This window comes from Passer montanus, unplaced genomic scaffold (assembly GCF_014805655.1).
Source record: "Passer montanus isolate IOZ18808 unplaced genomic scaffold, ASM1480565v1 scaffold71, whole genome shotgun sequence".
NCBI lineage: Eukaryota > Metazoa > Chordata > Aves > Passeriformes > Passeridae > Passer > Passer montanus.
Genome location: NW_024372259.1, coordinates 3,537,859 through 3,564,978, shown reverse-complemented (window position 1 = coordinate 3,564,978; position 27,120 = coordinate 3,537,859). Strand labels below are relative to the sequence as shown.

Below are 27,120 nucleotides of genomic sequence, written 5' to 3'. Positions count from 1 at the left end.
TGCAAACAGACTTCACCCAAACTCACCAGGCACCAGGGACTTGAGTGCAGAGGCTTCCCCCATGTTCTGGTCTGCAGGGATAGGATCCCATCAAACTCCCAACCTGCCCTGCTCCTGACCCACAGACAGGGCAGCACGAGAAGCCAAGAGCCCTATCCTAAGGCAAATGTAAGCCAGAACTCCTTTTCAGGGTGCTTTCAGCCTCTCATCTGGTGGCAACCTGTAGAGCACATGGGCAGTTACAGCAGCTAAGATGTGAGCCCTCCCTAACCATCTCAATGTTCCCACTTGCTGCAGCTGACAGAAGAAATTATATTTGGGGAAAAAAAAAAAAAGAGTAACCATGATCCCATGGAAATCCAGAGAGCCTCCCTGGAAAGACTTAACACTGAGTGTTAATTATTGGGAGAACAACATTTGTGGGGGCAGAAGTTTACATCCTCCTCCAGAAATAAGGTACTTTACATGGTACAAAGCCATGGAAAGTCCCCCTACATCCCACAGAGCAGTCTGAGCTCTGCGCAACAGCTCTGCTTTTATATCCACTGGAGTTTTCCTTCTGGGCATCCTACAGCTCGTAAGGCACACGGCTTAGTCCTGCTCTTCTAACAAGCCTTTCTGACGGGTCTTGGGGTCAGAGTGTTCCCATAATACAATAAGCACTGTATGGATCTCATAAGCTCCAAGGCACAGTATGTTATGTGTTTGGAATTCCTTGTATGCTTTTATACTTTGTTTTACATATTGTAATTTTTATATGCATTACCACATTGATCCTTGGAAAATTAATTTAAAAAAAAAAAAAAACAAAACCAAAAAAACAACAGACATAATCAAAAGCAAACACATACATTTAAAATCCTGCCAGAGGCAAATCATGTTCTGTGAGGCTGCACTTTGTAACTGACAAAGAAATCAAACCACCAGGCTGTGGAGAAGATCCAGCAGTGTGGATTCACCAGGGGATCCAAGGGGGCTGAGATCCCCCATGTCCCCCCCAGATCAGCCCCACGGAGCAGAAAGCCAGGTCACAGGAGCAGAAATGAACTCACAGGGCTGCACCGGCCAGGCCCCACCACCACACCCCAAAGTGTCACACCCCAGATGTCCCAGCACAGCCCTGAGCTGCCTCGGTGCCAGTGGCACCTCCAGAGCTTCCCCAGAGCCTCTCAGTCTCCACAGCCCCTCCCTCACTCCTGGTTTGGATGCCTTGTGAAGGCTGACCTAGAACAGAGACCAGACAGAGTTAAAGAATAAAGGAGGGATTTATTAAGAGGCCTCAATGGATCCACCGTGGGCAGCACAAGAGCCCAGCCAGGGCTGCACCCCAGGTGAACCCAAAATGGCCATGGGGTCTCTCACTTTTATAAGTTCTTTATAGTTCCATTTGCATATTGCAGTAAATTGTCCAATTACAGCTCCAGCCCATGAAGTCCCAACCTTTTTGTTTTTCTCTCTTCAGCCCACGTTGTTTGTGCTCTTGGGTCTGAGATTTGGATCATTTGTCCTTGGTCCCCAGCTGGAGAAGGAATTGTTTTGTTTCCCTACTCTGTGCAGAGAGCTCACCATCCCCTAATAAGAAGCCCAGACTCACACACTAAAGCAGGACAGAACCTGAAAAATATAAAAGCTAAAACCTGAGGCATCCATTTCAGATCCGGATCAGTGCTTGAACGTGTGTGAACTCACGGCCATGCAAGGTCAGTGCTTTGGCTCCCAACACCTCTTCCCATCAGCTGCCCTTCCTGTGTCCTGATGTTTCATTTTAGGAATGGCATGGATTCAGCAAAGATCAAACTTCCCAGCCTCCGCCCTGCTCCATCCATATCTTCTCACTCCCCAAAACGCCTCTCCACGTTCTTGATCCCCTCCCTGCCCCAGGTCATTTCAGAAAAAAAAACTTAATAAAAATTTCTCCTTTCCTGTCCAGCACCCTTTCCCTTCTCCACAGACTTGAAAAGCCAAGATTTTCACTGCTCCCTTTCATGCACACGTGGTGTGCTCCAAACCAGGACATCCTCCAGAGCCACCACTGCTCTGAACTGGACCATGCAATTAACCCTTTCCATGCAGGAGCAGACTGAGGTGTCAGGAAGGCCAATACCCACAAAACAAGTGCCACTGCAATTAGGACAGACGGGTTACTAATCTATTTTCCACACTCATATCCCCCTGGAGTGAGCTCCATGGGGTTACATGTTATGCAAAAGGCACACAGTATTATTTCCACCTGCTCCCCTGTTGGATTTTCCTAGTGTCCCCTTCTCTTTATGTACAGAAGTGACCCCCCAGACCTATAGCCATGAATCATGAGCAGGTGGAAGACATGAAGTGAAGATCTGGCACCTGAACTCTGGGCAACACTGCTTTTAATAAATTTATTCTTGCATTTAGAAAAAGTGGAAAAAAAATCCTCGTGAACTTCAGCTAGAAAAAACTTTCAACTAAGGAAAATCAGATATTTTTGCAACAAGCTGACTAGTGCAAAAATAAAAAGGAGGGCGGGAGAAGAAAAAAGAAAGGGTTTTTGTGAGACAGAAAAGAGCCGCTTTTGGGGGGATTTTTTTCCAGTCCACATATCCCTTGCAGATGAGCCACTTGGCATTGCAGCTGGCTCATTTCCAAACACTGTGGCAGCCACAAGAGTCTGCAAACTCCTCTCAGGGGGAAAAGACTGACTCAAGCTGAGTGGCTCCATGAGTGTCTCTGCTCATCCAGGTCCCCACTGTGCTGCTGAGAAGTGCCATTACCCAGCAGCCATCCCGAGTGGATCTGGAAATTCACTTGGATGGGTTTTTTTGGTACGTGGGACCTACACAAACAGACTGATGATGACCAGTGGGATGCACACGCCAGCTGGCTGCTCTGGTAGGCAGGAACACTGCTCCCAATGGGTATTTCATCTGTGTATGGCTGGAACATCCAGGACTGCAAACTGCATGGCACCGAACAGCCGTGCCAGGACCACAGGGCGCCACGGGCCGGGAGCAGGGGAGGCGAGAACACGGAACGAGCTCTCCAAAGGCTGTGCTCCCCTTTCATTAGCATCCAAGAACAAATGGGTTTCAAGGAAATTGGACCACTACCACCCCTTCCCGAGCAAACTGGACTGGAGCCGCTGCAAAACTTCACTTAGAAATCCATTTTTTTTACTGCTAATGGATTTTATGGGTCCCTCTTGATCACAACTGGAAAAACGATGGCATCCAAGGTCCAGAAATAACAGAACTTGAGCCTGGCTCTCAGCATCCAGCCCACCTGCCTTTTGCAAGGGCTGAGCATCCCGACCAGGAGCACGCTCCTTGGGTGGGAGATGAAGGACCTGAACAGCTGCTGCAGGAGGCAGAGGGATCAGAACATGTAGAGACATTTCAGAACAGCTCTCTCCTTCCCAGGTCCACAGAGAAAACCAGCTCTTCTAAGGAGAATGGACAAGGAGGCTGCTGCTGGTGTCTGGGAGATTTTTGTTGGACACAGGGACATCCAGCAAAACAGGAAGGCAGATGGGACAGACCATGGGCTCCAGGATGCTCCACACCCCAGCTCTGCAGGACGCAAAGGGAAACCAGGCTCAGACCCCCCTCCATCCTCTGCCTCTTCTGGACCGCGAATGCATTTCACATTAGCTAATAAATTGCTACATCTTATGTTTCTTAGCCTGCTGGAATGATGAATATTTTGGAATGTATTTTGAATGGTTCCTTGCCAGAGTGGAACAATCATCCAGAAATCTGAAATCAGAAAGCTGAAGAATGGAAAGCCCTGTCTTTCCAGAGTTCACCGCAGTTTGAAAAGCACAACTCCCAGCAGAGGAGGCAAAATAATGACTATGAGAGTTCCTGTTAATTGAGGCACACAAGGGATATGTTGGAAACGACAATCCTTAATATGGCGTAATAATTTTTGCCTCCAGGTGATGAATATATTATAGGATATATGTTTATTCCTGCCCTTAATCTGCCTGAAATGTCAGATACTCTAACCTGGAGTTAGACAGGACAACTGGACAATTTAGGGGACCTGTGCAGAAACGTGAGATATCTCAGCCACAAAACACTGCTTTTGGTCTGGTGCAGGGTTAGCAGACAGCTGCTGCTGCTCTAGCAAAATTTAACACAATTTAAGCCTTTTAAAGGGCTCTAGCTAATGAATCATACCCACTGCCACACCAGCCAAAACCTCACCTAGCCAGGAGTATCTCAAGACCAGCAAAAGGTTGGGTGGCTTGCCCAAATCAGTTCACGTGGATCATCAGCCACCAGGGCTAAGCCAGCTCAGCACAAACCCCAAGCCTGGATGGAAAGTCTCCATGGATAAAGGAGACCAGAAGTGGTCTGGTCTCACTGGAGCAGCTCCAAGAAATAAGCTTTTCTCTCCCCCATAGAGATGGGCTGTCTAGACACATTGGCAAGGCTGTGCTGCCGAATTTGCAGTGCTGCATCCTTCTCACATCCAGCCTGTCAAATACAGCAAATTCCTGTCCCCCAGCCTGTTAGCATGGGCATTTTTTCAAACTTCCTAGTGTTACTCACGTCCAGAAATGCCATTATGTTTAATGAGAAGTTTCTAAACAGATTTCTCCACACGCACAGGATAACATCTTAGATTTTCTTTGTCAACACTCTGGCAAAATAATTATTTTATTATTTCATTAAATATTTTTTGCTAACAACTAAAGTAAAAATAAAGTAAATTGAGTACAAAGTATTTTTAAGTCAAGAAACACTGACATGTGAGTATGATTTGCAATGGAAATGTAGAAAAAAATGTTATCCAAATAATAAAAATGCTACTCAACAAAACCTTTGGGAGTTAGGTGATGTTTTTTAATGGAAGAACAATGAGAATATTTAGAGAGAACCTAGCCTCAGGGCCATGTTCAACACCGTATGGAAGTGCAGATTTAAACCCATCAGCATCAAAGCCATCCTGAAATAAGCAAATTACCTTCCACCAGATTCAAGACTGCAGGGGTGATTAATGTGAGTTACACAGAGCTCTCCATCCTCAGAGGTCCTCAAAGCAAAAAGCACATGAAAATTCCATATGGCCCTGGAGTAGAGGTGGGCTGTCTCTTTGTTCATAACATATCCAGCAGCCCCGTGCTTAGAGGGGTGCAGACAAAAAGCAAATTACCTCCAAGTAAATCACAAGTGGGATGCACTGGCATTACGTTCATGCTGTTGACCTTCACAGCACAGAAAATAAAATAACAGCAAGTAATGAAACCACTTCCAGTGTGTGGTATAAAGGTACACAGAGCAGCTGTTTCATTTCAGCTGCATACACAAGTGATAGCTGGTGTGCTGGGGAGCCCTGCAGCCCCATTTCCCAGGCACTGCCAGTGCCAGCAGGGCACAGAGCCCCAGATCACCCCACTGCTGCACTGCCTCGCAGACCCACTGACCCCACAGCTGGGATTTAGACAGATTTAGACAGAAGCATCCATGGTGTTGGAACCCTGGATGCTGAGAATTTTAAACTTTCTGTGCTTAAAGGCACAGACCCACAAGTGAACACTGCGTTTGACCTGAGGCCGTGGAACAGGCTTCCAAAATTGATTGATAGCACTGGGATTACGGGTGTGTAGTTGGTTAGAAGTGTGTAATATCACAGGGTGGAAAACTTAAAGTTTGGGGTTTTAGAATATAGAAATAAATATGAAACAAGACAGAGGTTTTAGGGCAGAGGCAGGTTGTTCTTCTTTACCTTCTTCTTCCTTCTTTTCCATGGGTTTGGGTGATGTTTTGTAATTGGACAGAAAAGTCCACATTGCAGGCTTCAAGGGATCAGTTATTGGGTTAAAAGGGAAAATAATCTAGGTGTCATTTCTTAATTGGATAGTTTAGTCTTAAAAGACCATGTAACAAGAGACAGTTAGCCATTTTGTGCCTTGCTAATGAAAGGCTGCAGAACTCATGGTTGTTAGACTGCTTCACTGATAAGAAATAATAAACACCTGAGTCCAAACATGAACTACTGTCTTGAGTGCCTTCAATCCCGACCTGGAGAAACTGATACCATGGGATGGGCTTTCTCTCTGCTTCACTGCAGCATGCCTCAAGGGGACTTCTGAAACCACCTCATCCCTAGGAAAGAAAGCTCAGCTGCTCCTGGCTGCTCACAGAAACCTCAAGAGCCTTCAACCTCACTTAAGAAATCTCCACCAACCTCTCTGGTCCCGTGAACAAGTGTGCAGGTCAGAGGTGTCCCTGTCAGAGGAACTCGCCTTCCTCTCCCTCTTCTTCATGCAGCTTTCCACGTCTCCCAGCTGGAGAAACTGATACCATGGGATGGGCTTTCTCTCTGCTTCACTGCAGCATGCCTCAAGGGGACTTCTGAAACCACCTCATCCCTAGGAAAGAAAGCTCAGCTGCTCCTGGCTGCTCACAGAAACCTCAAGAGCCTTCAATGTCACTTAAGAAATCTCCACCAACCTCTCTGGTCCCGTGAACAAGTGTGCAGGTCAGAGGTGTCCCTGTCAGAGGAACTCGCCTTCCTCTCCCTCTTCCTCATGCAGCTTTCCACATGTCTCCCACACCAGGGATGGCCAGCTAAATGCCCTCTCTGGCCAGGGCCCAGCCAGGTGCTGGACATGCTGAGCTGGAACCAAGCTATGAGCAACCAGAGGCAACCACTAGCCCAGATGCCTGTGGGCACATCCTCCAAATGTCCCCACAACCCAGCCCACTCACACCAACTCCCCTGGAGTCACAGAAATTGAATTCAATTCCTGCATGGGAATCCATCAGCATCCTGATGTGCCAACAGCTGTACCTGCAACCTGGACAGAGCATGAGTTTTCTGGTACAGGTCAGCTGCAAACATCCTTCCATCCCAGGCACAAGGGACACTCCAGAGTGGTGCTGGGTGCACTGCAACATCCCCCAGGCAAGTCCTGGAAGATGCAAATTGCTACACAAAGCCCACTGCCATGCAGCATGGTGTAACAGAGATCAGAGCACCCAAAGAATCCCAAACCAGCTGGGAGAGAACTAAAGCACGACTGGCTGGTCCTGAAATAGGCCCTCTTTTTCTCTTAAGCACAGCTCATTAAATGTTTGCTGGAAAAACAGAAAAGCATTTTCCACAGAGGGGAGGACATCCAAGAAAAGCCCTTTCTGACATAAATTGGCAAGAGACTCCCAAGCATTTATCTTCAGCATAGAATGTGCTCTGTCAGGAGGGCTGTAACTAACAATACGCTGAAAAACACGCCACAGACTTCCACTGTATTTTACTTGGCACGAAGGGGTTATTCCTCAACACAAAGTATTCGCAACTGGCACCAGTTAAACGAGAAATTACAACCTTCAAAAGACCTATTTAGCATCAGCTGCAGAAAGTATGGAATTTGCCATGGGCTTTGATGACAACAGATTATTCCCCATAAAACGCTGCGAATGCGCTCGGCGACAATGCTCGGCACGAGCTGCCGGTTCAGCGGGGGGATTGGGAATTCAGCACTTCCTGCCCCTTCTCAGGAGGCTGCTGCCTGGTTTGGGACTGGCCATATCCCTCTCCCCAGCTCTCCAGCTTGCTGGCAAGCTCAGGCACAGGGCTTGGGACACAGTGAGCTGGTTTCTGCAAGGGCCTTGCTAAGCCGACGGCTGCTAAGCTCTAAGCAGGCTGCAAAGACACCCCAAGCTCATTGTCCCACAGCTAATTAAGTTAAGGAGGAATATGAGGGAAGCATCCCATTCCTCCAGCTGGGATAGACTGAGGTCAACAGTGTGGAGGTTTGGGAGCTCCATCTCCTCCTGATCCTGCACAACTCAGCCAGAAGCCAGGACAAAAGGCAGCCTCCTTTCCCTGTCCCTGGATTACTCCTACCTCCCCGGCAGGAGGAAAGAGCTCTGCCACCAAACTCCCCAGCCCTCAAGCTTTTTTCCACTCAGGCTCTGGAAAAGGAGAGCTCAGAGCTGGGAATCCCTGCTGGTCTTTCTCGGGATGAATGCTGTGTCCACCCAGAGTGCACGCAGGAGAGAGAGCGCGCCTGGGGAAGGGAAAGGCCATCCCTGGCTGCCTGCACTGCACCAGGGCTATCTTTAGTTAACCTGGAAAAAGTGACAGGGATTTTCACAGTCCAGAAAGAGCCTCCACCCTGGCTCTCAAAGGGGGCTCCAGAGAGGTCAGCCTGAGCTATGTTTTCCTGCCACAAACCTGCAGCCTGCTCCATGAGCTGTAAAACGTTCCCATCTCTCTGCTTGGCAAGAACTGCTGTGTTTCCTTCCCCAGACCTACAGAGACAGGGGTTTATTGGGCAGATAACCTTTGTCTACCTTGTCCTGGAAGGAGATTTAGCCATCCACAGGACCTGTGCAGCACCAGCAGAGAAGAAAAGGAAAAACGAGTCCTTTGTGCAGGCAGCTGCCGCCCGTGGCACACAGCCTGCCCGCTCCAGCACCTGTAAAACCCAGACTGCACCAGTTAACCCCTGCTCCTGCAAGGCCAGAAATTGTCATCTGGCTTCAAATTCAGTGTGTCTGATGATCAGTGTGTCTTCAAATTGTGGGTCTTTACTGGCCTGGGGAGTGGGGAGAGTTCATGCACAGCAGGAGCAGCCAGAATGGGACCAGCCTAAATATTCACACTCTTTACTGGCCTGGGGAGTGGGGAGAGTTTTGCCATGGCTGTGCCACTCAGAGTTGTTCATGCACAGCAGGAGCAGCCAGAAGGGACCAACCCAAATGTTCACATATCCTAAGCTGGATCCTCCCAGAACTGTGCTACTGCCCCCGCTGGAGATCAGCACCAACACAGGCTCCAGACTGGCTGTGCCTTCTCTTGCTGCATTCTCTGCTCCTTTTTAACCTTAAAGCTGGCTGAGTCTCATCCTCCTGCCGTACACACACTGACAGAGTTGTGCTTTTTTCATCCCAGGTTTTAACACGACACCAGAATCTGAAGCCTAAAATAAAAATCAAATAGATAATTAAAAACCATGATCCTTCAAGCAATGCTGAGACTGGGCTTTGCTCTTGCTGTGCTGGCACGGCACATTCAGGTAGTAAGTGACAGTCTTCCCATAAAGGCTCTGGCACTCTGGTGAACCAGGCAAAAGGCGGTATCCTGGCAGTAATGGCCTGTCATTAGTCAGTTGTTTTATTTTAAAAACTCAAGTGTGTCACCTAAACCCACCTGCAGAGCCAGGTGTTGTCCCAGTCAGGCACAGAACTAAAGACTGAAATGCCCAACTTGAGACAATGCACAGGAAAATCTCAGCCATTTCCCGTTCCACAAGTCAGATGGCAATTTTTATAGGGCAGAACCTGGAAGGCAAACCCTGGAGTCCTCTAGGGGAAAAAAGGGCCTTTTGAATTTACTCCCTCAAGCCAACATCATCAAGTGAGTGTCCCGGAATCCTGTTTTATTTCCCAACCCCTGACGGGAAGGAGAGCATCAAAGCTGTCATCCGCTGCCACGGATCCTGCCCAACGCACAGTGATGCACCGACCACTCCCAGCTCACACTCTGCTTTTACTCAGCAGATAGTTCAAGTGCCCCCTGATGAACAGAGACACTTTCCTGAATCAAAACCAACAGGAAGAAAACCCCAAGTCTCCATGCAAAGTAAACACAAGCCGTATTTCAACCAAATCGGGTCCCAGCATTAGAAGCATTACAGGAGCTGGAGACGAAAATCTCCTTTTAAGCTGGAAAACTCATCCCCGATGAAGGATGGATGAGTTACTAAAACAAATATTACATTTGGTTCTGGCTAACAGAACTCTGCTCAGGGGAGCTAAAGTACTCCCAAAGACTATCATTTATGCACAGCTGACTTCAAGTCCTCTTGCTTGCTGAGCCCAGGCTGTGATACAACCTACAGATTTCTCCCACAAACTTCTTCTGTTGGTCAGGCATTTGTTTCTCAGTCATTCTGGCAGTTTTATGGAATCTACCACCTAGGCACAGAGGGGATAAAATACCAAAAACCTCAGTCCTGGGCATGGGTTATACCCTTTCCTGGTTACCTGCCAGCTTATGGTCAAAATCAGGTGTCCCATCCTCAGTGCCTGCCTTGGGAGCCCTGCTGCTGCACTCCTCCAGAGAGAAGGGTGCCCATGGCCACAGATCTGCCCCAGAGCTCCACCAGCACTGGTTGAAATAGGCCAGGCTGCCCCAAAACAACACCAAATCCCTGCGACTGCCCAGACAACTTTGGGGTGTCCTGTCCCAGCAGGCAGCCCCGGTTACTGGGACCAGCCTGCCTCACTTTCACCTACTCCCCACGCTTCCAGTTTTCACATAGAAAGGGCTTTGACTTCTCTCAAATCATCAGAGGAAATAAGGAAATAGAGGAAATAAGGAAATAAATGTCAAAAGCTTGAAACCCAAACACTTTAGAAGTTGCTACTGACAGTAACCAAAGGGGTTAGAGGAGGGGAAATGCCTCCTGTTGGCCAGAGCAGAGATGCTGCTCCTGAGCCATCTCCTGCTGTGCATCTTGCCCTTAACTGCAAAATCAAAAAAGAGGGAAAAGCTGCTGGAAAACCCCATCAAAGATCTGTTCCTCTCTCCTGGCTTCCCGTGCTCCCTGTGCTGGCTGAGCTCAAGGCTGGCTGTGCTTTGCTCAAAGCCCAGCTTGCCACGCTGGAGCGAAGCGAGTCGAGGACGCGCCTCGGCCCTTTGAAGCAGCCACAACAGAGAGGACATCCTCTCCTCAGGGACATGCCACACGGGGCTGGCTTGGCCACCAGCACAGCAAAGCCAGCCTGGAATGTGTGGCAAGCAGGAGAGAGGCAGCAATGGGGAAGAAGGCATGGGGCAGAGCTCACAGCAGCCTCCCACAGGAGCTGGGTGTTTGTGGCCGCGTTTCTCTTCACAGAGAAAAGCAAAGCACAACTTCCCAAGGATATTTTCTGGGAATTGCAGCAAAAAACCTCAGAAGCAGAAGAAAAAATTCTTATTTGCTGCGCCTGTGTTTGTACAAAAGTAAAATGCAATATAGAAATTGTTCACCCAAAGTGATGATGTTTTATTTCCTTGGCCTATCAGGGCCAAACACATCTCCAGACTGTCAGTCAGCAAACACTCATAAGATTCTGTTCAGCAGAGTTGAGTGCTTGTGCAAATTCAATTTAGATGTAATATAATATAGAATAATATGGTATAATAAAGTAATTAATTAACCTTCTGATATCAATAAAGTCAAATGCATAATTCTCAAAGTTCCTCAAAACTTCCCTGCTTTTACTATAGGTGTTTTGAGGGGAAACTGTGCCCTCGAATCCCAAATCCCTTGAGGTGCCTTCCAGAAGGGCAGCCCAGCTTTCCCAGCTGGTTTCAACTGGTTTACCAGAGGAAATGCTTACGATGCAACACGCTCTTTTCCTCTGATCTCATGGCAGTTTTTGAGGAATTGGCCAATTTCAACCACGTTTTGACCATTTGAACAGAAATCGTGAAGGTAATTCAGCTCCTACACGTTTTTGAAAACCTGGTGGCTCAGTAAAAGGAAAGTGGATTATTAATGTCAGCAGCAAAGACCAAGCAGCTGGGTGAGCCCAACCTTTTACAAGACACAAGAACCCAGAGTCTCACCCTACTGCTCCAACAAAACAAAGGAAAATGTCATCAGAGCTCAGCCCAGGTTGCTCCATGGGCATCCCTGGAGGTGCACAGTGGCAGGAGCAGCATTGCCACCCACTGTCACCTCCATGTAACCCCCCTGTGGCATTCACATTCTCTGGAAAAATCAATTCGCCCAGGATTTTTCTCCTGGGAAGCTGAGAAGCCTCAGAGAAAAGGAAAACAATTCTTATCTCAATTGCTTCTCCTGTGTTGTGCTCATGTGGAATGTGTTTGGAGATTGTTTACCCACAGGTGATTGTTCCATTGGATTCTGCTGTGAGTTGTTTTCACTCTTTGGCCAATCAGTGCCAAGCTGTGTCAGGACTCTGGGGAGAGTCACAAGTTTTCATTATTATCTTTTTAGCATTGAGTAAGTATCCTTTCTGTATGCATTACTACAGTATTGTATTCTCTAATTATCATAAAGTAATAAATTAGCCTTCTGAGAACATGGAGTCAGATGCATCATTCCTGCCTTTGTCGGGCCATCCCTGCAAATACAATACCCCTCCCTCACCTTCCTGGTAAGATCAGTACTGGAAGAGCTGACTGAGCAGACCATGCTCCAAATTTTGGTATTTTTAACAATTAATAGTGGAGAAAGCAGAGATGAAGACGATGGGGAGTGCAGCACCAGCTGTACCCGTGTGCCCTGGAGGGAGGGAATGCAGCCCCCGCTCCTGGGGGGACACTGGCCACCCCACCCCGGCTATCTGTGCTCCAGTCCCCGCTGCCACAGACCCTCCTGTGGGCTTGGGCCAGTAGATGGCACCAGAATAACAGAAAAGCCCCTCTGCATCTCCCGCATCTCCCGCGGCAGCATCCCTTCCCCAACACAGCACGGGGCACTGGCACCAACCGATGGCTCCCAGCTCTCTATTTTAAAAGCCTGTTCAGAGATGGCTTCTTCAGGGCTTTGGAAGTTCTACCCCGCAAACTCCGGGAGGAAAAAAGAGATTTCAAACTAAGAGATACCCTGCCTTTTGGAGGCTTATAAAATAGCTTTTTTTTTTTCTTCTGCTGCTTTTAAATGAAACACAGAAACAAAGTATTTGCTCAAAGCACCTGCTTTCTCCATAACTGCTTTAATTTGGAGAAGGCTTCCCCTATCCAGCAGGAACTGAGGGAAGTTCTCTGCCTGCTGCTTTTGAACAGAATCTGCATTTCTTGATGTAGAAGCAACTCACTTGAGAAGTGCCAGGCTACATTTTAAGGAGGAAAATCTCCTTCTCTTTGGCTCTTGTGACTGTCAACACTGTTAGAGGACAGACCAGTGCTGCCTCCCCAGCTAATAACAGCATCCCTGACTCCAGTGGATTCAGCATCATCTCAACCCTCTCAAAACAAGCAACAGGACCAGCCCAGGTCAGGGTGGGAATTGTCCCCTGGAGGTACCCACCTTTCTCTTGCACACCAGGTGTGCAAGAATTTTTCTCTTTACAAAGAAGATGCCCCAAAACAGAACTACCAGCCAGTGCACATCCTGCAGCAAAATTCATCCACATCACAGAGAGTTCAGGATAATCCTTTCCCCATTCCTGTCTTGTGGTACCTCCTGATCATCAAGGTGAATAACCCGTGTTTTCAGAAGGACCTGGGCAAAGATGCTGGTGGTCTCCACGCACAGACAGCATTCTCCCAGTCCCTGTCTCAGCTGTGACATGTGACAAGATGTACGTGGGCACTTCGTGGTGACACCAAACACCCCGGGGCTGCAGCCACGCCTCTGCCTGGGGCTGGCCTCACGTGCTCAGGGAGGCACCAGGATAGACTCAGAACCTTGAATCCTGCTTGGAGGATCTGGGACAAATTCAGAGACCACGTGCCTTTTCACACCCAGACTGAGATTTGAACATGGCCCAGCCCAGTGAAGTCTTCAAAGCAGTTTGATTATTTTGATCTTTCCCCCACGTCCCCATTATTAATCATACTGAAGGAAAGCATTAATTCCTCCAAACCAAACTGCCTGCCAAACCATTTCTCGGCACATTTTTTACTCAATGTCCCTTCTAGGAACAGAGCACATTTGGAAACCTCTACTACTCCATACTCCTTGGCCAGCAGCACATCCATGACCACATGTCCACAAACACTGAGCTGGAAAATGACCACGCCAGCCAGGTGGAGAAAGGCTCCCATTGCCACGGGCTCAGCAGTGGAGCAGAGAACCAGCCATGAGGGCCTTGTTTTGTGAACCTTTCTGGAAGAGCTGCCCTTCTGCAGCTCTTTGGGCATTCCTGGTTCAGCAGCTCTTTCCCTGCTGGTGACAAGTGAATGCACAGTAGAGTGTGGATGCAGAGGATGGCTGACTGCTCTGATCATCCCAACCCTGCAAACCCTTCTGCTCCCTTCCCCTGGTGCCAGCCCTGCACAGCCACCTCTGACCTCCCCAGGGAGCTCAGCCCACCACTTCAGAGATGCTCTGTCCCACGAGGCTGCTGAGCAGGTTTATCCCTCTTCCCACCACTGATTAGATTTGCAGCTCTCCCTGTTTTCTTCATTTTTCCTGAAGCTGGCAGGGTTGCAGCTACAGGAGACGCGCTCACTCAGAGCCTCAACCTGGCCAGAAACAGCAGAAATCACACACAATAGCCTGCAGCCTTCAGAGCTGCAGTGAACTCCAAAGAGGTCCTGAAATACAAGAGAAAGTTGGGCTATTCCCATGGCTGATGTTTGTCCTTCACAGCCCTGCAGAGGCTTTCCTATCTCTGTTATTCCTAACAGAGGGATTTTGGAGAGGGGATTGTCCCAGAAATGTGTGGCAGCTGGTTCACATAAGGGCCTGAGTTATGATCAGAGATGAGGACATTGCTTTCCTGTTGTGTTTCTCGCTATGTTTTGGTTCAAACCTGTAAACACACTCGTACCAAGTGGATCTGTGCTCTCCATCTGGTCCTGTGTTCTGATTTCCTGGCAGGAACATCCCTGCAGCACACCCTCCCTCCCTCAGCCCGAGCTCTTCAGTTGCTCTGTGAGACTCAGCCATAGCATTTCACCCAGTTACCCCACTGGTGAGACCAATAATTCATGGCTGACAAAAGCTGCTCTTCCAAAAGGGCTTCCAGACATTCATGGATGCAGCAGCCAGCGCTCTCCTTTGGAGTTATTTCTAGTGATTACACAGCATCTCACAGCTAAAAAATGCATTTCCTACCTCCTTTGAATGCATGTCTGGCTTTTGCTCCCAGCCACTGGCTCTCATTCCACCTTTCTCTGATGGATTAAAGGCAGGGGAGAAGAAAGGCTTCTACCTAGAAAGTCAAAAAAATGTGGATTGCACTGCATCATCACAAGTGTCTGGAAGAGCCCTTGCCACTGTGTGGCCCGAAAGGGACAGTGATCTGTCACACAATCTAAAGTGCTCCCACTCAGAGTGGAGATCAGGGAAGCAGAGCAGAGAGCAAAGTCCTTCTGTGGATTCCTGGGGAGCAGCACCATGGGTGTAGCAAGAGAGGCAGGGAGAACAAGGAACCTGGCATCACAAAGCAGGAAAACCAGGATTCAGCACCCAGCTCCACACAGAGCTCTTCAACCCTCCCAGAACAAGGCACCCCTTCATTCGCTGGCTGTAAACTCCTCCAGACTCTCTCTGGTCAGAGGAACACACAACAGGCACAAAGGCAAAGATGAACCTGTCCACACTGATGAAGGGCAGCTTTCTGGGTGTTTTTCCTGCTAACCACATCCTAGGTTTTTTTTTCCATCATTCTGTCCAGTGACTGTGACCCTTCCCCATCCACACTCAGCTCCATGGGTGCCTCCTGGCCCACACCATCCCAGCTGCACACAGCACAGCACCCTGCCTGGAATGTGGGGGAAATTCAGAGGCACACCATTGTGCTGGCCAGGACAGATGAATCTCAGGATTAAACAAGTTCCCACTAAAGTCACACAGCCCCTGAAACTTGGGAGGATTCCCTTCCTGAGGCAGGATGAGCTCTATGCTGTCTATTCCTTGACATGTTTGTCACCATCAGATCTGTGATGAAGTCTCAAGGTTTCCTTCCAAGGAAATCTCTTCCAAGGTTTCCTTATCCTTTCTAGACCTGGGATGATTTCCCTACTGCCTCACATCTGCAACAGCAGAAGGTGGGCTTGGAATTCAGTTTATACTTGAGCCTGAGCACCTCCTCCTTCCTTCCAAACTGGAGCCAGAGCTCTCTTTAGCTCTTCTCTGGACTCTTTTTGACTTAGTTTGCACCTTCTTGACACACAGAGCCCATCTGGAGCCCTGTTCAGGGCCGAGCAGCACAAGGAGAGGATGCCCCACAAACAAGGCAAAGCTGTAGGACACGCTGGGGGTGAAAAACATCTGCCTCCCATACAGATGTGGTGTTCTGCATTGAGCAGGAGAGCTGGTCCAAGGCCAGACAAGCAGATTTGCAAAAGGCATGGATCCACGGCGCTCCAAGGGAGCCTCTTTGCTCCCAGTTCATCCCAGATCCTGCCCTCCTTTTCAGGGAGAAACACTACACTGTGACATGGGGAAATCTCTGTGATCTCACCAGAGGAGCACGGGCAACCTCTTCCCTCAGCAAGCCAAACTTCTCCACTGGGAACCACTGGTGGAGACGAGATGGATTTCGTGGGGGAGCAGCTCCCCCGCAGCTGGAGGGTTTGGCTGGTGGCAGGGCACTGAGCAGGGGGGGTTTGCACCAAAATAGGTCATTAGTGAGCAACTGGGGCTCTGCATTCTTCTCCAGGCCCAGCATTTTCCTAACGGGAATGCCTCAGAAAACCCAGTGGGGGGAAGAGAGGAATTTGCAGTTCCCTTCCAAAAACCAGTCTTTGTTTGTTTGATCGTTTTTTTAAATGATCGAGTAACTTGTGAATACATTTTCTGATGATTCCCACATCCTCCCAGCTGGAGAATGGTTCATGAACAGACTCCAAGCTCTGTAAATGAGCTTGTTAGTCATAAGTCTTCAAACAGGCTTGATAAACAACTTTCAGCCTGCAGGATATTCATCAACCATTCTGTCTGCCTGGTCTCCTGACACTAATTTATTATTTACAATGAGAGATCCTTCTCCTAAATCACAGGTGATTGTTTCTTTTTACTGATTAGTTGATTTTTTAAAAAAATTTTTGAGGGGAAACAATGAAAAACAAATCACAAACAAGCATAGTGCTGCAAGCATTTATTCCTGAGCAGTCCTCCTAGTTTCCATGACACGTATCAGAAGTTTTCCAAATGAAACAAACTCTAAGTAACGATCTTTTTTGGCCAAACATTCAAGAGCAGGCTGTAGCCAAGAAAAAGAGTTGACCATCCCAACCAGCCGCTGGGAATTTCACTGCCTGCCACCAAACACTCCAGGGACCTTCCAGCTGATCAGCACATGCTGCTCCTTGCATCCCTTGGGCTTGTGGAGAGCCCAGGCACCCCAAGATGTTCAGGAGATTGACATCCACGTGGAAAAATCTAAACCTGAAAGCAATCCCAGCCCATGGCGGGTGCACACAGCAAACAGCTCTGGCCCCAAGGGCATGGGGTGCACTCAGGAGCATCAGGAGGGTTCTCTGTAGGAACAAACCTTGTTGAGGTTGCTCCAGGTCTTGGGAGGGGATATTCTCAATGCTAACTCTACAAAGACAAGCAGATGGAATAGCAGTTTGCTGGGGATGGTGCAGAAGGAGGAGAATCTTCCCAAACAGCCGTTTAAGCCAAGCTCTTACATAGCACACATAGCCAGAAAACTCCAAAGCCCCTAATTAGGGCTCAGGGTTGTACCCAATTACATTGGTAGGAAAACTGAGGCATGGCAAGGTGATCCTGGTCAAGTTATGGCAGGGAGTATAAAGTAAAACAGACCTCAAGATTCTGTGGCCAACACACAAAGGTGTATTTGAGCAACAAAAGACAGGCTGGGTCATCTGGTACGATATTTGGAGGAAGAAAAGCCCTTCTGTTCCAACGGAGATTTTGGGTGCAAGCCTTTTCTGGGTAGGCTGCTCCCAACACCAGCACACACTTGACCCTAAAAACCTGTCCTGCAGCTCTCCCAAGTGGAGCAGCCCTCACTGCCTGGGGAACACACGGGGAATCGCCCTCCTCCAGGGGCTGTGTGGTGTGTGTGCATCAAATCTACACTGTGCTTCCACCCCCACCTCAGCTCCCCTGCACAGACACGGACAGAGTCCTATCAGCAGTCACAGTAAAGGCAGCAGCATGCAGAGCTTGGCTCTGGGCTGGTCTTGAGAGCTTTTTTCCTCGCCCTCAGTGTGAAATCACCACCACATTTCCTCTGACAAGCTCAAGTACTCGGCCCTGGACAGGCAGCGCTAGCAGCCCGTGCCTACAGCCAGCCTTCCCTGGGACACAGCCTGGTCTCCAGCCTTCCTGGTTCACAGGAACCATCCACTCTGAGCAGGAACTCTGTGCTGGACTCACAAAGCCCTGCTCTGTGCCCTCCCTCCACCCAGGGTAAGGGTGAGGCTGCTGGCAGGACCATCAGCACAAAGCGCTACCGGCGCTTCGGGCCACAATGTGGGGAGAGGGCTCTACAGCCTGTTGGGAAAGCAGCCCAGGCATGGTGGGGACAGGAGCTGCCTGCAGAGCCACCAGCAAGGCCAGCCCTCTGCAGCAGCAGCCCCAGAGCATTAACACTCTGTTTTCACCGTTATGGCTCAGGCACTTTTCCCTTTTAAGTCCAATCCATCCCCACCGAGCCCCGCCGCGGCTGAGCTGACACGGGGAGAAGTGACAGCTCTTTGAAAGCTGCAAGCATCCCTGGCTTTTTTTTTTTTTCTTCTTTATACAAATGTGGATCGTATTAGTGACACTTCCAAAAAAGAAGATGATTTCCAGAGGCACTGAGCAGGTCTGAGGGCCTCGCTGGCACACTGGCTGCAGCTCAGCCCAGCTCTGCCACCACTCGCTCAGCAGAACAGCAAACCCCAGAGCAGAGAGACCACTCCAGGCTCCCATGAGCTCAAAACGTCAACCTTCACTGCTCCAGCCTGCACTGAGAGGGCTGGAAGCTGCTTGGATGCTGTCTTCTGCAGCCACCCACCCCTGCTCCACCAGCACCAGGTACCCTGCTTTGATCCCAGTGCCCCGCTGTTCCCTTCAGAGCCTGATTCCATTTTCTTTTCCCAAGTCTGCCCACTCAGCAGTTGCCGCTGGCAATTCCCTCTTGCCCCAGACTGGCAGGACCATGGGGAACTTGGATTTTGCTTTGGTCAAGGAGGCCAGAGGAGAAGTCCATCCGCTGGTGGGCTCAGAGCAGGAAGCAGTGTCCCCAAGCTGCTGATGAGTTCCAGCTCTCAGTGCAAAAGCAGTTTTGCTGCCTGAGCAGCTCATCAAGACGTGGAGAGGGTCCCAGCCAGATCCTGAGCGTCTCTTTGGATGTTTGCCCTGCCCAGCAGTCTTGCTGACTGGCTGGAGTTTCTCCTGTAGGAAAATTTCTCTAGCCAGAATGGGGGGAAATTTGGGTGGAATATGAACTGGATGCTGCAATAGGATGTAGTGATTTGTTAAGAGTGCAGCTGGCTCCCTTTGCCTCTCATCTAACCTTCCCTTCCAGGAACACGAGGCACCAGGATGTCCTGGGCTGCCACCCCAAGGCAAACGTTCACTTCACATGGGCACGTATGAAATCCAGACTGTCTGGGACAGTGCTTTAAACAGTGGTGTAACCTTTTCTCGGCCCCTGGAGGTGAGAGAGGAGCCCAGAACGCTATGTAAGCTGAATTAGATGCTCCCTGGCTTGCTCATCAGGCCTCTCTTCCCTCTTGGCCTTCACAGACTCATCCTTGCAGACGTTTTCCACTGCAGGAGGTGGCCCTCAGCTTCGGCACCACTGCTCCCTTCCCTTCTCAGCCAGAATCCTCCAGACTCTCTCACCTGAAAGAAACTTCTCTTTAAGTGATGCCCCCAAAGACCCAGCAGACAGGCAGGGCAGCTCTGCTGAGCTCCCATCCCCACCTCACAGCACAATCTTCCAGGGATCAGTGGGGCCCAGCAGGAACAGCACAGGAAGGGAAACACGGGTTAGGAACACAGCACAGATTTCCAGGGCAAACCCACATTTACAATGCACAGGTGAGCAGGGCCATGAAAAACTTCAAGTCATCTCCAGCAAAGAATGAAATGGATGGAATTCTTCCCTGTGAGGCCCTGGACCAGGTTGCCCAGAGAAGCTGTGGCTGCCCCTGGACCCTGGGAGTGTCCAAGGACAGGCTGGACAGGGCTGGCAGCACCCTGGGGTGGTGGAAGGTGTCAGGGTTGGAACTGGATGCTCTTTAAGGCCCCTTTAACCCAAACCATTCTGGAATTCCATAAAACCAATCATAGCTGAAAAGCCCCTGAGGTGCTGAGGAGCTATGGGAGCTGTGCTGGCCTTGGACAAGGGAAAACTGTCCCAACACAGGATGACAAAGGACAAATCCCTACACTGTAAGGCTGGTGGCACCTCCACATGTGAGTTTCCACTGAGTCTGTAACACAGAGCCTGCATAGAGATCTCCAGTGGGTCGTAGAGGTTGGATTTGTGCTGCATCTCCGCCTCAGGAGGAGGCACTGCTGCCATCTTTCTCCATACCCTCCAGATCACCATTTCACCTCTCCTTGGAGCTGTCTGCTCTCCCACCAGAGCAGCCAGCGGGTTCTGAAGATATTTCTCACATGCAGCAACCAAACAACAGGTTTTTCTTGGGAGAACCAGACTAAAAACCTGCTGCACCACCCAAGCAGCAGCTGAAGCCTTTCTGTACCCTGCATGTAAAGCCAAGAGGACAGTTCAAACATCAGAGCCGTGGACAACAGCTCCTCAAGACAGACTGTGATGAGTTTTGCTTCAAATCTCCATAATCCACCCCAAAATCCAAGCCTCCTTTAGGAAAGGCGAGCAGGGTGGGGAACCAGCAGTGCAGTGATTCATCCTCCCCAGAAACAGAGGCCCAAGTCTGGAATACTGTGACACTTGGTAAATATTCGTGATGTACTTCATTATGCAACAGAGGCCCAGCAGGAACACAGCTCCCTCAGGGCTACTTAATATGGGTTTCAAAAACGATTAAATATATCATAAACAACTCGCAACCAGGAATAAACACCTATAATCCCATCAACTCATTCTGGTGATGTCAAAAACCATGGGAGTCAACTCGGTTACCAGGGGGAAAAATAAAAATACATCCTTGAAGGAATTACAGCCCTGTAATTCTGTGTCTGCCTTGTGAAAGACCCAACTCTCCCAGCCCCTCCTGCTTTTGCTCTGTCTGTGCTCTTGCTCTTCCTTTCAGACTCTCTCACATCACAGATTTTGATGCGTTCTGCACTTCTGTCGAGAGGAAAAAGATCGAGCTCCCAACTGCAGAGCAAAACCGTTCCATGCCCGCACAAAAATACTCCACCAACCGAAAAAAAGACCTTTTTTTGCATGACTCAAGGCTGCTGGTCAGCTCTTCAAACACTAATACTCATCAACTGGCACACACATAAGTGGTCCATTGAATCACATGCAATGACTCGTGTGAGTAAGGCTTGCACGAATTAACCCTGAGATAATATTTTCCCATGCAATCACTGCTTTATACATCATCAAAAAGATGGAAAATAGACCGGCTAGCAGTGGAAACTCAGTGCAGATGACAGAAAGCTGATGTTCATTAAAAGCGTTCAAGAAGTTTAGACCAAACCTTTCAGTTTTATGAGAGATTTCAAAATCTAATTTTCATGGAAATGTTTTCATTACATTAAGGGGGGAAGGAGGGAAAGTAAAAACCTTCGGCAAAATCTTTTTCAAATTAAAAAGTTGGAAGCTCTGAGTGGATGGATTGAAAACACAAATACCATCAGCAAATTATGAGACCATGAGAACCAGGAAGCAAAACTGATTATGATTGAAAAAAAGTGAAATTCACAAACAAATATAAGTTTCTTTCACCCCTCAAAAGGAAAAGCACTCACAAACAGAGCCAGCTCCCTCCTCTACATTCACATGGCTCTTTTTTCTTTGTTAATAACAGTACCTTGACCATTTTTGTTTATTTCTTTGTGCCTTTTTTTTAAGGCTCCAGATATGTAGCAGAGCCACATTTCCATCTTCTTTTGTCCAGGAATTTACATAACAAACACAAAACGTTTTCCCACTTCAAACTGCAGGATTCAGGGATGCAAGAAAAATATCTGACACCGCGATACCCACTGCAATAACCACGCATCTGCCAGCCTGAGGCCAGAATTAGATAGATATGCACAAAGAACACCAACAGAAAGGAGTTAATCAAACGTCTAACAACTGCTTGGTGTTACTTATCTGTTACTCAGCCCTCAGTCAAGCGAGTTCTCATCAAAGCCTTGAGGATACGCGCAGTAAAACCGGCACGCGCAAAGATGTTGCCGACAAAGAACTGCGTTTTTCAGGCAGATAATTTACAACAAGCACCTTAAAAATAGTAATGATCTGATCCTGGCTTTTCCTGCTTCGGTTTCTGGAAGAGGAGAACTCTGGAGAGTCTTTCTTGAGGAAGATTTGCCGCTCTTGGTGGGGACTCAGGCACCGGCGGCTTCCCCCGCTCACGCCGGTGTAACCTGCGGACACCAGCACCAGTTGCTGCCCCAAGACTCTTTGTCCATCAGCAGGACAAGACAGGAAGAAAACTCCTGGGTTTAATCAGTTTTTCCCTCCTCTATCTATCAGTTGTACATCCCCTGTCTACGGACTCCGCATTTTCAGGGAATAGGGGCTGTGATTTACTAACAAAAGAGATGCTCAATAGTCCAAGATAAAGCAGAGGTTTGCAAAGAAAACCCTGCAGATGTCCCAGGTGCTTCTTCTCACCTTCATCCGCAGCACCTCGGCAGCCCAAGGAATTGCTTTCCACATTTCCAAGCAGTGGCAGAGCTTTTCCACCTCTTTTTACAATTTTTTTTTTTTTTGGTGAAGGATGGAGAGGCACAGGAGCACAGACAATTCAGTATTACTCCTGCAGCAACCTCACTTGTTCTGATTAAAAAGAGGCAATTAAGGCAAAATGAACAGCCATGTGGGAGCAGACCCGAAGTCCTCCAGCTCAGGATGCTGTTTCAGACAGCCAGGAGCAGCAGTCAGAGGGTTTAAGCCCAGGCAGCAAAGCAGAGATCTCTGCCCCAGCTCATCCTTCCAGCCTGAGCGGGACACTGCCTCCAAACACTGCTGCAGTGTCCCGAATCCCTCCCTTCAAAAAAAAATTTATTTTTTTGAAATAACACCTATTTCTGAGCTGTGCAAAATCCTGGGGAGACGAGCCCCATCACCCAAGAGTGAGAGGGCTGAAAAAGCCTTTCCTCAACCTGCTGCCAGGGAAGAGGGGCTCCGCCTGACCTGCCTGGGCAGAGGGAGCTCACTCACCTTGTCCCAGCAGGGCTTCTGGCATTTCCTGCTGGAGAAGGAGCAGCAGCACTGAGCGGTCACAACGCTCACCGGGACAGGAAAAAAATCATGGGGGCACTCAGGCAGCCTGTGTCCAGCTTTAATTGGGAATCAGCCTGATATAATCTGTCACCCACCTGAATGCCAGCACTTCTATACTGAAGAGAGATTAAAGGACAGCAAAAACTCCAAACCACAGAGCTTGAGCGTGTAATGGACTGAAGCACGGTTTATTCCCTCCTTACAAAAGAAGTCCCAGCATAACAATTTCTCTTTTGCTGTTCGTGCTCTCTCCACACCATTTTATGAGCCATCAACAGTGAGCCTCAAACAAACCAACAAAAAAAAAAAAGAAAAAGCAGAAGTCAAAAATACCCATCTGAAAAAAAAAAACAAACCAGAAAAAAACAACTGAGAATTACCCCAGAGCCACAAGCTTTGGGAAGCCACAGACAAGTGACAGGTTTCTGCCACCCTCAAAGGGCACAAAAGCAATAGGAGATCATTGCCTTTTCTGGGAAGTTTGGGGGATCCCCTCAACTCAGCATTTTCACCCCAGCTTTAGCTGGAGTTAGCGAAAGCTGAGATAACACAGCAAGAGCTGGTTTTATCTCAACAGGTTATTTTGTCAGAAATTGGAACTATGATTGCAGAGCCTTCCCAGCCAAGCAGCAGGGGCAGGGAGGTTTGCCCTGATGTTTATCAGCTTTTAGGGGAAGGTGTTCAGAGCTACGAGTTGAAGTGAACTTGGTAAGAATGACAGCTCCGCAGCGCTGCTGCAAACTCAGCTCCTTAACCCACGGACAGCTCTCCCTGCAAATGTTACAATCACAGCTACTCCCAGGAATGGTTTTTTTCTTTTTAATAAATGTTTTATCCCGAATCTCTCTCAAATAAAACAGTGGTGAAATATTTTCTTCAACCTCAAACATCCCCACAAACCCTTTTGTAATTTCTGCATCAAACTTCTTCGCTTAACTTTTGTTTACAAAAACAGCGCCAATAATTTGGTTTTTCACTTCAGTTTGGAACAAAAATCACTGGCAGATCAGCTGATTTTCCTTCAGGTTGCAAGAAGATTTTTAGTATTCTTGAGAAATCTACAAATTCTTCAAATGGCTTTTACCTTTTCTCACTTAAAAACATGGAGAGTAACTGAGCCCTGTGTTAGCTTTTCCACTGAACCAGTTCTCATTTTTCACCAAGAAAAGCTCCTACCTCTGTTGCACTTCCTAGCTCCAGCACAGTCCCTTTCCTGCATGGATTGCATAACACTTACAGGGAAACTGAGGCACAGAGACTGCCGGGATGTGCTAAATGCATCCATGAGAGAACCAGAAAGCCCAGATGACAGTTCTGCCCAATAAACCTGGTGGAATTTATTCCTCTCCCTTTCATTTTTGTTTTGTCGTCTCTTACTTTAGAATACTTCTAAAACTTTCTAATTCACCGCAACGGTATTAAAACTTTTACAGCATTCAGAGAATTTCTAAATTATTTGAAGCTGTAGTTTGGTCCCTGCTCAGCAGTGCTGGCTAGAAAACAAACCCCTGGACTGCTTTTTTGGTGTTTTTTTTTTCATGCTTTAGGAGCAAGGTGAGTATTGGTGAAATGCAGTTCTCCTTTTCCACGCTGACCAAACTCGCAGTTGGTAAGGGGCAACATCAGGAGAAAATCGTAGTAAATCAGGAGTAAACCCAAATAAAATATGATAAACTAAATTGGGTAGAGAACAGAATTAAAAAAAAAAAAAGTTGTCTGCATTTGATATCTTGCAGATTCTCCAGCGGCACAAGTTGCCGAATCAGGGGCAGCCGCAATCACTGTTTGCCCCGCTAAAATACACACCTTTAGAGCCAGAAATCGCAGTTTTTCGGGTCCTGGGGAGGAGATATTTCTAAGGCACGTCCCGGCGGCGGTCGATCCGGCTCTCGGGGAGCAGAGGAGCCGCTCCGGCCGCGCTCCTGGAGGATGCTCCCGCCGGGCACGCATCCGGCCGGGCCGAGCCCGGGCATCCCACGGGCGCTTCTGCAAGGAGCGGCTGCTTTTGGGAAGGCTCCCCGCCGCCCCAGCTCGGTTTCCTTCGGAATACCGAGAAAACCACGTCGGATCCACGGGGAAAAGAGGGTCGGAGGCGGCTCCCGCGGAGAAAAATAAGCCACAAAAACCAAAGCAACAAAAAAATCGAAAAGCGAACGAAAATTGCAGTTGGCATTTTCGTTCGCCCCTCGTTTCGTTTTGTTGGTTTTTCCCCGTTCTTCGCCGGGAAGCTCCCTCGGAAGCGAGCCCGTGTCCGCAGCCGCGGCCGGCCCGGACCCCCACGGAACTCCCGGCGGCCGGGGATGTAATTATTTTAACAGAGAGCGGCTAAAGGGGGGTTACTGACCCTGCACAGCCCTTGCACATCCCCCTCAGCCTTTCTGACAGCGCTGCCCTTGGAAAACAACACGCGGCGCTTGGGAAACGCCGCTCAAGCCGGCGCCCATCCCGCTGCCCACGGCCGCTGGGTCACGGCTACCCGAGCTCGGACTGTTCAGGACGGGCAGCTCCGAGCCCCGTGTGCCCCCTGCCCTGCCCGGATTGGGGAGCACCGGGGCTCGGGGAGCGGCAATAGCCGCGCACGCACCTCGGGCTGTTTGCGAGCCCCGGCGCTGCCGGCAGGGCATCGGACCATGGTCCGGACCCCATCCAGATCCCTGAGCAGCCTCCCGGTGTGCCGCTAGCCACGGCGCCGGTGCCCGCTGCGACGGGCCGGACGGGGGGGATGGATGGATGGGAGGGATGGATAGAAGGATGGATGCTCAGCGCCTACCGCGCCTCGCCCCGTCCAGCCAAGCGCCGTTCTCAGCCCAACCCGCCAAGGAATAGACGAGGGGGCCGAGCCCGCGGGCCCGATGCTGCCCGCTTCTGCTCCCCGGGATGTTCTCCGGTTCCCCGCAGGGTGCAGGCGCCACGGCACCGGACCCGACGGGCGCGGCGGTGGAGGGCAGGTCGGCCCTTTGCTAGAGGAAACCAAAGGTTTTCACATTCCGGCGGGTGCCGACCCCGCCGGGGCTCGGGGGAAGCCGGGCTAAGCACCAGCGGAGCCCCCTCGGAGCCGGCACCGCCCGCGGCGGCTGCCCCGGCGAGAGGTGGAAGGGGAGGATGCCCCGCACTTACTGTCCTGCTGCGGGGTGTCGCTGCCGCTGGTCAGCCCGGGGGACTCCAACAAGCTCCGGCCGGGCTCGCCGCCGCCCTCCTCCGCCTGGGCGGCCACCATGTCGCCCGCCTCCTCCAGGTCCAGCAGGTGACTCACGGAGAAGTTCTTCTTGGCTTGTAAATTGTCCAGGCCGGCGGGGCCGTCGAGGCGGGCGGGCAGCAGGGCCTGCCGCTCCATGGCGTGGGCATAGCTGGACGCCATGGTGCCGAGCGGGGCTTTTCTGCCCTCGCCCCCCGCGGGCGCCCAGCGGGGCGAACGGGACGGGACCCGACGGCGGCGGGTAGGGAAGCCCGAAGGGGAGCGGGCAGGGCCGGGCTTAAAACATGCCGGAGGGGAGAGGCGGCGGCCGGCTCGGGGCGCCGGGGCGGCGGCGCGGGGAGCTGCCGCCGGCCGAGAGGCGCAGGGCGGCTGTGGGGCCGCTGGGGCGGGTGCGCCCCGTCCCTCCGCCCCCGCTGCCGCCGGCTCCGCTCCCTCCGCCCCTGCGCTGCCCTCCCCTCCCCTCCGCCCCGCACTTCAAACGGCGGGGGCGGCTCCGGGCACCCGGGGGAGGGCGGCCCGCGGGGCCCCGCCGGGACGTGGCACCGGGCCGGGGGTGGCAGCGGCGGCCCCAGCCAAGGGGGGTGCTGGGCAGGCCCCCCTTGCCGGCCGGCGCTGCACCTGGAGGGGAGGGTGGGGAGGAACAGCGAAAATGAGAAATGCAGAGGGAAAAGGTGAGCGAGGGTAATGGGAGAGAAAGTGCGAACAGGAGAGAGGGAAGGAAGAGGAAAAAACAGCGAAAAAGGAAGGAAGAGTGCAGCAGAGAACTGAGAGAAACAGACCAGTAGGGGAGTAAAGTGAAAAGAACAGAAAGGAAGGGGGAAAAGAAACGAGAAAACCCGAGGGCACATTCGGAGCTCCCGAGCAAGCAGAGGTCCCCGCAGGGTGTGCTGGCCCTGAGGGGCCGGGGCCGGGCAGCGGCCGTGAGGGGCCCGGGACCGGGCAGCG

At 50.2% G+C, this 27,120-nt stretch overlaps 1 protein-coding gene across 1 annotated transcript in view; it reads right to left on the bottom strand.

Annotated features, from left to right (window-relative positions):
- The window catches only part of PRRX1 (paired related homeobox 1), a 39,078-nt gene extending 12,480 nt beyond the window's left edge, over positions 1 to 26,598 (bottom strand). The window contains exon 1 of the mRNA XM_039730351.1: positions 26,097 to 26,598. Coding sequence (XP_039586285.1) covers positions 26,097 to 26,337 — 241 coding nt within the window. The 5' untranslated portion in view covers positions 26,338 to 26,598. The remainder of the gene's footprint in view (positions 1 to 26,096) is intronic.
- Between the last annotated feature and the right edge of the window lie 522 nt (positions 26,599 to 27,120).